Below are 12,152 nucleotides of genomic sequence, written 5' to 3'. Positions count from 1 at the left end.
CCATCCAAATTCTCCTTCTTGTCTTGATTTGTAAATCTTGATGTCTGCAATGTTTGCCTAGATCTACAAATATTCGGTTCTAGGTTCTTTTCTAGGTTTTGCTACCGATATTCGTGAAGTACCACTGACTATATTAATGTTAATGAATATTTCTCGTGCACAGCCTGGGAACATGTGTCCTGAATTACTTATTGGTTAGGTCCTTGATTGAGAAAACATAGTTGTTACTCACAAGGTTAGTCTCGATTGTGTAGGTGAAATTAGCCGAACATATCTCTTAATTGTCGGCTTGTTGTTGTCGGAGAGGAGGGAGACGATTAAGGAACAAAAAGAATTAACACACAAAAGAGTTATGACACAATGGAATTACAGGTTTGCAATCTCCGTCTTACATCGTGTTTGGTAGAAAGTGTGTGTATGTTCATTACAGAACGAATATCGCGGTTAGTAGGGTGGGTAGAATATTAATATTCCGGGGGAGTACTCGGGACTTCTCTAGAGACACTTGCACTGGTAATCTGATTCTTGAAATAGCACTGGGGCGTGCGTTGATCATTGTACTTGTACTTATTCACTATCTACAGAGTATTGCATAGGTAATCCATTTTCGTCAGTTTCATCGAACGAATTATAGATGGCGCTGAAGAATAATAGTAATTAACACAAAACATCTGTATTGACTCACAGGTTCTACATAAGAAATTTGTTCATTAGAAAACGAGAGAACATGCACTCTTTAATTGTAGTGTCACAATTGATTAATAGAGAAAAGATAGAATGGAACATTTCCTTAAACGATTGCGTAACAATAAAGAGCAATTGTCACTCGCATTCATAGGGCGGAATTTTGCAAGACTGAAAAACTCCTGTCAACGTTTTTCTCAGCACGCTCTGAATAATCTTCACATGCTTGATTTTAGGAAATGAATGCCTCAAGTTGTTTTTCCCATAAAATTCAACATGTCTAATGTCAAAGGGTTATTTTTGTCCCCTGACATGCTATGTCGCCTACTGATGGTGAGGGCTATTTTCTGTTTCTTTTAATAAACCTTTTCGCCTAGGCTTCATCTCCACGGCTTAATGTGTCAGGAAAGAAAAAAATAACAACCCTTTGACATTAGGCATGTTGAATTTTATGGTAAAAACAACTTAAGGCATTCATTTTCCACATTTCCTAAAATCAAGTATATGAAGATTATCTTTATCCAGAGTCGGGCTCAGAAGAAAATCGACAGGAGTATTTCACTGTCGTGGTTTTGTCATTATCGCAATGACATGGCCCTATAGTTTGTTCTAAAACCTACTTCACTGCTGATTGTTTTATTGTTCGTGTTTTTTTTTCAGCGTATTTCACATGGGTGAACACCTAACCTAACTACTTTCGGCACGCCCTTATCTGTATCTGATAACACCCTGTAAGCATCCGAACAGAACAGCAGATGTATTTATCACATTTACAATGGTATTTCTAGTTCAAGTTCGACAACTTTTCAATTCCACCATTGACTTAATCCATCACCATCTTTTCTTACTTTAGACAACTCTTCATGCACATTACTAATATTAAATCTATGCGAGTTTCATTTATAATTTTAACCACATAGAAGTTCAAAGGCTTTTGGAATAAAGGAACGGATCTTACCTTCCATAAGCTTTCCTTCTTCAGCCGCTTGGCCTGATGCGAAAATAGTCTTCACGAATATCCCCATGTTTCCCTTCGGAGAGTCCTTGCCACCTACTATGCTGAAACCTAAGCTTTTTCTACCAGAACCTTTCTGAAAAACTACGGTATGCATGGTCACTGAACTTGTACGAGATCTTCTATTCAGAGTGGACACACCAGAAATGACCTTATCTGTCCGCATTGTAAACTGGGTCCCCAGGATATCCTTACTTTGCACCTTGTCTTGGCTCGCTGGCAATGTATCCTCAGATTTTGTCGATGGGGGACACTTTGCATTGTCTGAATTTGAGGACGCACTTAGTTTCTGGACCTCACAGTCCAGCGTTGTCCTGGATGTGACACTCACCGAAAGATCACTCTTGGTCTCACTAGCACTTCCACTACCACTTGATGGTTTGTCTCTTGAAGAAACTTCCACCCTCTTGGTTTGGAGCTTCGGAGTATCTGCGTCTTTGTCGTCGACGCTGTAATTTCTCGCCACTACGATGTCCACTTCGTTCAGCGTTGATTTGAGGATGTTCAACGCCTCGTCCAGAGTCACTCCCCGTAGTCGCTTGCCGTTCACGTTCACTATCTCGTCGCCAATTTTGAGTCGACCATCCCTGAGAAGAAAAGGAAAATATTATGTTCAGGACCCAAGAGATATCAGTGTGAATATTCGAGGAATACGGCACAGTTAAAATAATAAAAGCTAGAGTTGACGAGCTATACCTTTGCGGGCGACCTTGACTACTCCGCGCAATTGCTCCATAGTTGACACCTGTTTGCCGTTTGGGTGGTCGACAGCAGGAACAGAAAGAAAGGAGAATGACTCTCAGTGGCTAAGATCCTGTAACTCCTCCCCTTTCTACTGCGCAGCCTGGCTTGGTTATGGTTTACCCGCAAAGATACAGCTCGTGAGCATTGACTCTGTGGTAGATTTACATCAGAACACATGGCCTTAAACAGAACGTGTGATTTTACCCTATAAACAACTTGAGAGACTTGTGCACACAAGTGGCGGTAAAAAATTTAAAAAATGGCACTGTACTATGCATTGAAAGGTTACAAAATGTAGTATTTTATGGTCTGTAGGTAAAGCTATCCCCTGAATTGAAGAAAGACGGTTAAAACAATACAAAACTTTCTTTTTTCAACATGCTCTTTGTATTTTAAATAAATGCTCATCTTTATTTCATTTCAACGGAATTTAACTGTAACGCATACACATATGATGTGGGCACAAGAGAAAGCATTAAAGTGAAAGTTATGGGGGCTCAATCAATATCAGGGAAACTGAAGTAAGCTCAAAAGGATCGGATCAATTCCGTTGCATCCAACACAAAGGCCATAGATGTGTCTGAAAGCTTTGAAAACCAAACGAAACTTGTTTGTGGACACTAGGAAGTGGTTTCTACACCCCTTCCCCCATTCGATCTTTCTCTTAGGTTAAAGCACTAAATTTCCAAACGACTTGTCTAGTTCCGAGGGATCATTTGATGAAGCGAAAATGAAGGTCTGTCTCCCGTTTGTCTTCCTCCTCAGTTTGGATATTTTCCTCTCACGTGTTTCCTGGTTCGATACCCTGTGGAGGGACATAGTGGTCCCGAGCCCACTAATTTAACTGTAGATTCAGTTTCGATCAGCCTATGTACATAAAAGTGGGCTTAAAAGAAAAACCTCAATAAATAAATAAAGAAACAGATAGAGCCTGTGGAGTAAGATCAGGAAAGAAAATATTAGAAGATAAATACGCGAAATATGACACTAGGGAATGTGATCCTGGGATCCCGCATCCTTTCTACCGTCCCGAAATTCCGGGATTACAAGATTCATAGATGGGGTTATTAGAGATTATTTGCATTTCGAATTCCAAACACACATTCCTTTCTATCCATTTAGATTCTGTCCGTTTCCTGCCTGCATTTTACAAAAAATGTTTAAGTGGTCGTGGTTTCATACTCTTGCACTAGTTTTGTGGTTAATGCACTTATATTTAATTACTTTATCACCATTTACTTTGCCCTCTTTGATCTCATAATATCAAAATACAGTAAAACCTCGTTAATCCGTACCCTGATAAGCCGGACTTCGCTTAATCCGGACAGGCAAAAGGCCAAAAAAAAGGCAGAATGCAAGGTTTTAAATGTGGCTAGAAGTCAACAAGAGAACTTCCCAAAGAAAAGGCAGTCAACCACTGATGAAATTCTGTTTCCCGCAGACTTTGTACTGTACTGTAAAGTGTATTTAGGCCTATGATCTTTATAAATTGTTTTGTTGCTATAAACGGAGTTTTAATGCACTCTCTACTGTTCTTTTAGGTTATTTCAAATAATGCGGAATTTCGTTAAACCGGTCAACTTTATCCCCTACATTAGTTCGGATTAACGAGGTTTTACTGTATTATCATCTCGCAATAAAATTAAGTTAGTTCATCCCATTTCTTCCAGTGTAACCAGAAATAACGTAATACGCTTATATCCATTAGCCAGTTATTGTTTACTCCAATCTTTTGTAATTCCAGTAAAAAGTGGAACAGGGCACAATGAAGTATTTGTAATTAGAATATTATTGCATATTGAGTCAAGACTGTCAATCCTCTGCAGAATTGCTTTCTATTCTTTCTTTCCATTATGCTTTTTCCGTTATAAATTAGTTACGCATTGCCGCTTTCGGCACATATCAACTCTATTTTGCAGCCAGCCGACTTCCTTGAAGGAATCGTTAGCACAGTTCGGATCCCACTTTAAACTGTAGGTCCAATCCCGATTACCATATATGTGCATAAAGTGGACTTAAAACAATAACTCAACCAACCACAGCGGCCTACTACGCCAAGAGTCCCGGGTTCGAATCCTGGCTTCGGCATGGGTGTTCTTTGTGGGTGTCCTATCACCAACTTCATCACTCATCCTCGTGTTCGCGATTAACCAAAAGTGACAGAAAAGTAAAGTAAAATAAACCAAATTAGTTAATCAGGTCAATCTATTTTTTGCAGTCGCCGTGGAACGATTTGATTCGACGCGAACACAGGAGAGAGGAAGGAACAAATGATTGGAAAGCATCAAAGATCGGGAATCAAGAATTAGGAGAGAGAAAGGAACAAATGATTTGAGAGCATCGAAGATCTGGAATCTGGAATTAGAGTCCTTCGTGCCGAAATTCCAGGATTATCAAATCTATTCGGGATTGCATTCCCCTATGTAAAACCATGCAGAATATAGTCGAGTTGAAAACTCTGGAATTCAAATTCTAAACTACTTGTATGAGATGTGAAGCAAAGATGTATGTATTGAAATAACATACCTTTCGGCGATGCTTCCCGGCTCAAAGCGGACGATGATGTATCCACTCCCAGCCACTCTGTCGGACGCCGGTTGTGGAGCCAGGTAAATCCCAATTTCTCCAGTTCCGTCCTTCATGAGTCGGAGCATCTTGAACATCTTGGCGGGCGTGTGAGAAGGCTGTCGATACAGATACTGGAGCTGCTGATCCAACATCGGTGGCAACGACGTTGCGTCTGGGGTGAGGGGATGCGCTCTGTAACAGGAGCCCTTCGACAAGGGCGAGTCCTCGGAGTAACTCAACGGAGGTACGGTGGAGTGGGTCTCGTCGTGGGAGAAGAATCTTCTGAACATCACCCTGTTCTCCAGGGCGACGGACGCTGAGTTGAAGTTGGATTTATCCTTCGAGGTAGGCTGGCCTTTGCTTTCCGAAGCTGCTTCGGGGATTGTGCTTTGGTTTTCCAACTGGGAGGCTAAGAACTGCTGTCTTCTCGCCAGGAGATCTGTGTGGGGTAAGGCGGGGAGGAGTTTACCGGAAGCACCCCTTCTCTCCCAGCCACCCCCGATGCTCTCGACATGCTCTTTACCCCCTAACCTGAGACGATGATATGTTGGAATGTCACTGGAACTTCTAGATAATGACGATGACTTTTGTCTGAAGGTTGGTACATGACCATCAATCACATCGCACTGGACAGCCCCGTAGCCTCCAGGAACGTCACCTCGGAAGCTTCCAGGGAGCGTTTTGGAATGCTCTCCAGGATCTTTGGTTTCTGTAGCTACCACAGCTCCGAGTTCGGAATCGTGCAAAGACCCCGAGTCGGAGCTTTCGTTGGCAATACCACTATCGCCGTCCTCAAGGTCAACAACACCCGTAAGTCCATCCCTACAGCCAGCTAACCTATCAGGGTCCTCTTTGAGGCACGTCGTCTCCTCACTGTTCCTAGGTCCGTCACTGTCGTACCCCGACTCATTAGAACTAATATAGGTGGGCGGAATCTTTGTGGATGGGTCATCGAGTTTCTGATACACAACACAAGGAATGGCAGTGAAAGATTGACTATGACTGCTGCTGCGACGGAACGACCGTCCTTCGAAGGCATCTCCTCTCCTAGTCAGGGTCCTCAGGGTAGGAGTTGCCGGGGTACGGTGGACAAACTCTTCAGAGTTCGCCCGAAGCCTCGTCGCTGCAACTGCCGGCAGTTGTTGATGATCGGCGCTGCTGAAACTTTCGCTTCCTAACTTGGATCCGGTGATTAGATGAGACTTCACCCTTTTTCGGTTCACCACACTCCCACCATTCTCCTCTGGAAGCACCGAGAGCTTGGACCTGAGAAAGGCGTACGGGAAATGCCCTCTCTTGCCCGCCACACCCAAGGTAGATATATTGTCGCAGCTCATTGTCTTTGTAGGGACGTACAGGGGGTCGGTTTCCACGCTCGGAACCCCACCGTTGCTGGTAGTGGTAGAGCATCCGCACCCGGTGAAGTCCAATCCTTCGGTCGGGTCCTCTCCTCGGACGTAGGTGGACAACTTGGACGTGGAGCAGCTCCTGAAGAGCGTCTTGCTGGTGCCGTTCGGACCGACGACCGTCTTCTGCTGCAACCTGAGATCGTACCCCTTGCCCTCGGAGTCACTCAAAGGGGTGGGGGGAGTGTTCAGAGCACCCGTTGATCCGACGCGGAAGAAGAAACTCTTCAGGGAATCGGATTTCTCCAGCTTCCCTTTGCTCGGAGGAGTTTGTTGATGCGCATCCGAGCCGCTTCTCCCTAATCTCCAGGACTTCTTCCTTCCGCTTCCGGATGAACCTTGCAGCGACTCTCTGGAGTCCCCTCTCCGGAACTGCTCCAGTTTCCGCCCCATTCTTCTTCCCCATGTCGAGAAAACTGGAAAGAAATAACACAATTAGAACTCTGTTTAACAAAATTCCTTTACTTTGCAATAGGTCACAGGGCAAGAAGGCAGTGTATTACAATTATCATTAATTGGCATATTGTCAGGCACTGTAATAAAGGCAACCAAAGTGACGGAATTGACACATAATGGGAATTACAAAAAGTGAGAAAGGAAAGGATGAAGCATAAAGCTCAATAGACCATTAGTCTCTACGATGGCGTAGTGGTAAAGTCGTCGTCTTGCAATCTAAAGGTCTCGGGCTTCAAATTCGGTGGAGGCACATAGTGGTTCGGATCTCACTTCAAGTTGTAGGTACAGTCTTCATTTGCCTATCTGTGCATAAAGTGAACTCAAAACTCAAACTCAATAAGCTACTGGAAAGCTAAGAAATAATAAACTCTCTCTTACTCTTAATGCTTTTCATCCTAAAAATGTTTGGCCACCCTTTTCAATGTAGCGGTTAGCATAATGTGCTGCGAAGCCAAAATTCTACAAAGGATTATTTCTCAATATACTCTGACGTTATTTCAGTTAATTACAAAATAACATTCTACAATTATAGAACATTAAAATAATTTTAAACACAATAATTATGAATTAAAACTTGGGATCCAAAAATTTTAATTATCTCCCTTCATTAGTCGTAAATTTTAATTTAGATTTTATTATGTGCTGAAAGGTGATGGGTTTATAATTTGGAGATTTTTCAAGATATTAAAGAGAACATCCACAATAGATAAGCATGTTACCGTGTAGCAATGATGTTTTTAATCCCATGTTATGTTCATATAAGCTAATTGGGACTGGGTCTACAGTTTAAGCCCGACCCTGTGGCCGAGTGGTTAGCACATCGCGCTGCGACGCCAAGGGTCCCGGGTTCGAATCCTGGTCGGGCTTGGTTGTTTGTGAATGTCCATTCATCAATTTCATCAATTCATCACTCATCCCCATCTTCGCAAATTAGCCAAGAGGCACAAAACGCGAAGTAAAATAAACTAAATCAATCAATCAATCAATCAATCTACAGTTTAAATTGGGGTCCGAACCACTATGTGCGTCCAGCAGTATCGATCCCACGTCCCCTTGATTACAAGGATACGACGTTACTACTACGTTAAAGGGGTGGTCCATGGTGTGATTATGCAGCTGCTGCACCGAAACCAATTTATTGGTAAATGCTGAAGCCGAGTATAAACTGTAATGTCTCGGCTTTACGTAGCAGAATCTGGTCAGGCAAAGTAAAGTTAAGCCAAATGGAATCTAGTAAAAATAACTCTTCATTGAGTTAGCTAATCAAAATTTTCTTCAAGTCTCCGTTATTTTGCAGATATATTCATGGTTGACTGGTGCACCAAATCGGTACAAATAACACTTCACATCAGCAGAGCAAGCAACTCTGGTTCCACTCTAAATACCACCCACATAACCCGTTATATTAGGTCATTAGTATTACTGAAGCCACCAATTACACAATGTTCAAGCGAGACAAACAACCGGACACCATAACGGGTGATCCTCCTGCCAAGGTGCAAAAATGCGTTGCTGCCTTTGCAAGTCCGACATGAAGTTTGTGTAACAAAGGCCTCATTTAGGGTAATTTTATCCCCTAGAGGTTGCCATTGGGCAAATACGTACCCTTATTCTTGTTTCATATACATGTAAAGTTCTTCTAAGATAAAGGAACGTATGTATTTTTGCACCATTAGCCTAATCTTATCCAACATGTCTCTAGACACGATCATTCTTTCTCTCTGTCTCACTATCACCGTATTCTGGCCTTTGCCGACAAGTATTTCTTACACCAGAATCGCGAATCGTATCTGTTAAAATGTTTCTTTTATATTCTCTTTAGCAAGATCATCTTACTAACATAACCCAGATATTTTTCTCCAAAATCTTTCTATTTTTTTCTACTCATCATTCTCTGTCTGCCTTTCCCTGTATCTATACTATATCTACGTGTGTCCCATTCTCTTTCGCTACGTGTGTCTATCTTCCTCTACTTTTTATCTATATTTTTCTCCGTGTGTCTCTTCTCTATATTTTTTCTCAGCGTGTCTCTTCTTCTCTATATTTTTTCTCAGCGTGTCTCTTCTCTATATTTCTTCTCAGCGTCTCTTCTCTATATTTTTCTCAGCGTGTCTCTTCTCTATATTTTTTCTCAGCGTCTCTCTTTTTCTCTATATTTTTCTCAGCGTGTCTCTTCTTCTCTATATTTTTCTCAGCATCTCTCTTTTCTATATTTTTTCTCAGCGTGTCTCCTCTATATTTTTCTCAGCGTGTCTCTCCTTCTATATCTATTTTTCTCGGCGCGTCTCTTTCTTTCTCTCTCCCCCTCTCTCTCTCTGTTTGCCTCTCTTTACCTCAGAGTGTCATTATTTCTATCTCGCTCTCTTTGTCTACGCATTTACCTATCTCTTCCTACTTCTCAGTGTGTGTCTCTTTCCATATCTCTTTGTCTACACATCTCCCTTTCTCTATCTTGTTCTCAAGGCATCTTCCCTCCTCCACGATTCTCTTATTCTCTAAGCAACTCTCTCCACATCTTATCTCCTTTTCTCTGTATTTCCTGCTCCCACAAAAGCACGTTGTCTCCGTTAACAAATGAGCCGAACACTTCGGAAGTGAACAAATGTTCCCGCTGTTACGCAAAGCATCCAAAACGCGCAGCTCGCATAATTTCCGGATACTTCCATTGCGTCCAGACACCCTGGAAACGGGGAAATAGCAGGCTTATTAGCATGAGATATGTGACTCACCACCCCCCGCTGACACGTCATTTACCGCTAAATTGAAATTGCGCAAAAGGACATGCTCGGCGTCCATTGTGTTCCAAATCATGCACTAGGAAGTGTCCCTCCCCCTTCCTCCCTTTTCATAATTCCGGCAAAACAGGAAGAATGGGGGCAACAGCATGTGACGGACATTAAGTGGTCAGGACCAGTTGGGTAAAGAAAGGGGGGACAGAGAGAGAAAAAAGTGAAATTTGAAAAGGGCTCTTTTGCCCCTAGGGGAGGCTATCACCCCCTTCAACCCCCTACCTTCATCCCGCATACATGTAGAGTCAAGTGGGTAAAGGGGCTATTTGTCAAAGCTTGTGAGGGACTGTTGGATGCATTTAATCAACTCACGGAGAATGACCTTCCACACTCAATTAGCAATTGGATGAAGTGAGGAAGTTTTGTTTTTAATTGAATCAGTTTTTTCCTACTGCTGACGTTTCATCAAGAGCAAGTGCGTGCCTAGCACTAGTGTATCCGGAAGTTGCGTATCATGTATGCACGCGTGTGTCAGTGTGTGTTAAGATAGCAAGAGGCTTTCACATGAATCATCCAACAAAATTACATTTAAATAAATGCATACATGGAGTATGTAAAGTAAAAAATTAAAATATTACCAGACGAATGTTGGCATAGTACCGGGTGTCCCAGAAGTCTTTCCCTGAATACAAACTTTATTCATATCCGCTATATGCAATGTAGATGTGTGAAAGTGGTGCCAACATGTTGGAAAACTAATCAAGTTTATTTGCTGCAGGTTTCAGTAATGTGGCTGTAGTGTAGCAGTGTCAGTGCCAAGGAATCCGGAATTAATGCTCTTGACATCGCGTGGCATCTTTCCAAACAATGTTTCTTGGACTTGACAGGATTTGGGAATGAAGATAAATTCCATTTCCTAAATACCAACTTATTGATGGCAGATATTCTAGACGAAAGAATTCTGTACATTTGAAAGTTCCTTTGCACTGTTATTGGTGACCAGGTCTCGTGATACCAGAGGACATGCTGAGCATTTTCCTGATTTGTGAACATTTCCGGTTTTCTGCTACACTACAGCCACGTTACTCAAACCAACATTTTGGCACCACTTTCACATCTCTACCTTGCATATAGCGGATATGAATAAAGTTTGTAATCAGGGAGAGACTTCTGGGACACCCTGTACATCTAACGATGTAACATCCCAGACAGCTCGGTGAATGACGCTGCTGCTTTATAATACAGGGACTGACATTGATTATGCAAAGCCAAAGGTCCCAGATTCGAGCCCTGAATAAGATGGTTGTATCATTGTGCTTCTCCCATCGCCAGACTCATCAGTTCATTATTCATCCTCATCGTCGCGATTAATCCAATAGGTAGACACGCGACGTAAAATATCCAAAATATAAAAATATAGACAGTTGTAATCAAATGTTTTCAGGTTCGATTCCTGTGGGAAGCACATTGCACACTGGTTCTGATTCCCATTTAAACTGTAGACCCAGAAACGTAACGCTGAAATGCCCAGAAATAGAAATCTGGCTCAAAAATTCTTCTTGTGTATTGTAGTAGGTAGTGGAGGCAATTGGGTTCCAAAACTGGATGGGGAGGTGGTAAGAGTGCCAAAACTGGGGGGCAGAACAGTTTACTCTCCCTTAGTAGGTAAGGTTTAGCATAGTGGGGCCTCCACGCCACTGATAATTATAATAGGCAAATTTAATTAAAGAAACCCTTACTTTATCTTCCTTACGATATTAACGAGGCATGAAGACGTGCGTGGTTACCTTGCGTCATTTCGATGTCAATTCTTGTAAGGGTATCCACGTGGACTTGTAGTGGCCACGGGGCTCTTCACACCTCGTCAAGAAAAATAGTCTCGGTTTCTTTAAGCTTGTCCGCATCTTTACTTCCTTAACTGCAGTAGCCAGAACTTGCTTCTCAGAGTCTCCAGCAGGGAGAGGAAAAACAGTCCAAGGGTTTAGAGCTCTGTATGCAGGTATTGGTTTTTCTTGGAAGTTCTTTCATTTCCTCTCTATCCACTTCACAATTGTGGCTTCGCCAAGAATACTGGCTGGGACAGGTTATTTACCGTCGTCCGGCCAAGGCAGTTCTGACCACCCTTTCAACACTTCGCAGCCCTGGTTCTCCGAACGGAAAGGAGAATTATAATCGCAAGCGAAGCGGGACAATATCGCTAGCAGGAAACCGCTGCAGCACGTGTCCGGGTCTTTCCAACAGGCGGTCAGTGAATGGTCCATTGTCGTTGTTGCCTCATTGTTGAAAACTTTTGTTATTTCCTCCTTCCGATTCGGATGGATACGTTTTGTGTTCCTTAATAGAAACTCAAAGATTGCAAAAGTGTTTTTTATCCTTACATAAAAGTACATAATTTTGCCTGTATTATTATGTAGATGCGAAACTTGGTCCCTTACATTGAAAGAGGAACACAAATTGAGAGTATTTGAAAATAAGATCCTTAGGAAAATATTTGGACCTAAAAGGGATGAGGAGACAGGTGAGTGGAGAAGGTTACATAATTTAGAACTA

The 12,152-nt window shown here is 42.4% G+C and overlaps 1 protein-coding gene across 1 annotated transcript in view; it reads right to left on the bottom strand.

Annotated features, from left to right (window-relative positions):
• Window positions 1-12,152, bottom strand: part of LOC145994985 (uncharacterized) — a 194,348-nt gene that overhangs the window by 18,712 nt on the left and 163,484 nt on the right. The window contains exons 3-4 of the mRNA XM_083131518.1: window positions 4,970-6,833; window positions 1,643-2,286 (exon numbers count right to left, since the gene is read on the bottom strand). Coding sequence (XP_082987644.1) covers window positions 1,643-2,286; window positions 4,970-6,833 — 2,508 coding nt within the window. The remainder of the gene's footprint in view (window positions 1-1,642; window positions 2,287-4,969; window positions 6,834-12,152) is intronic.

This window comes from Lepisma saccharinum, chromosome 11, assembly GCF_977018435.1.
Source record: "Lepisma saccharinum chromosome 11, izLepSacc3.1, whole genome shotgun sequence".
In the NCBI taxonomy this organism is placed as follows: Eukaryota; Metazoa; Arthropoda; class Insecta; order Zygentoma; family Lepismatidae; genus Lepisma; species Lepisma saccharinum.
This window is presented reverse-complemented; position numbering and strand designations above follow the sequence as displayed.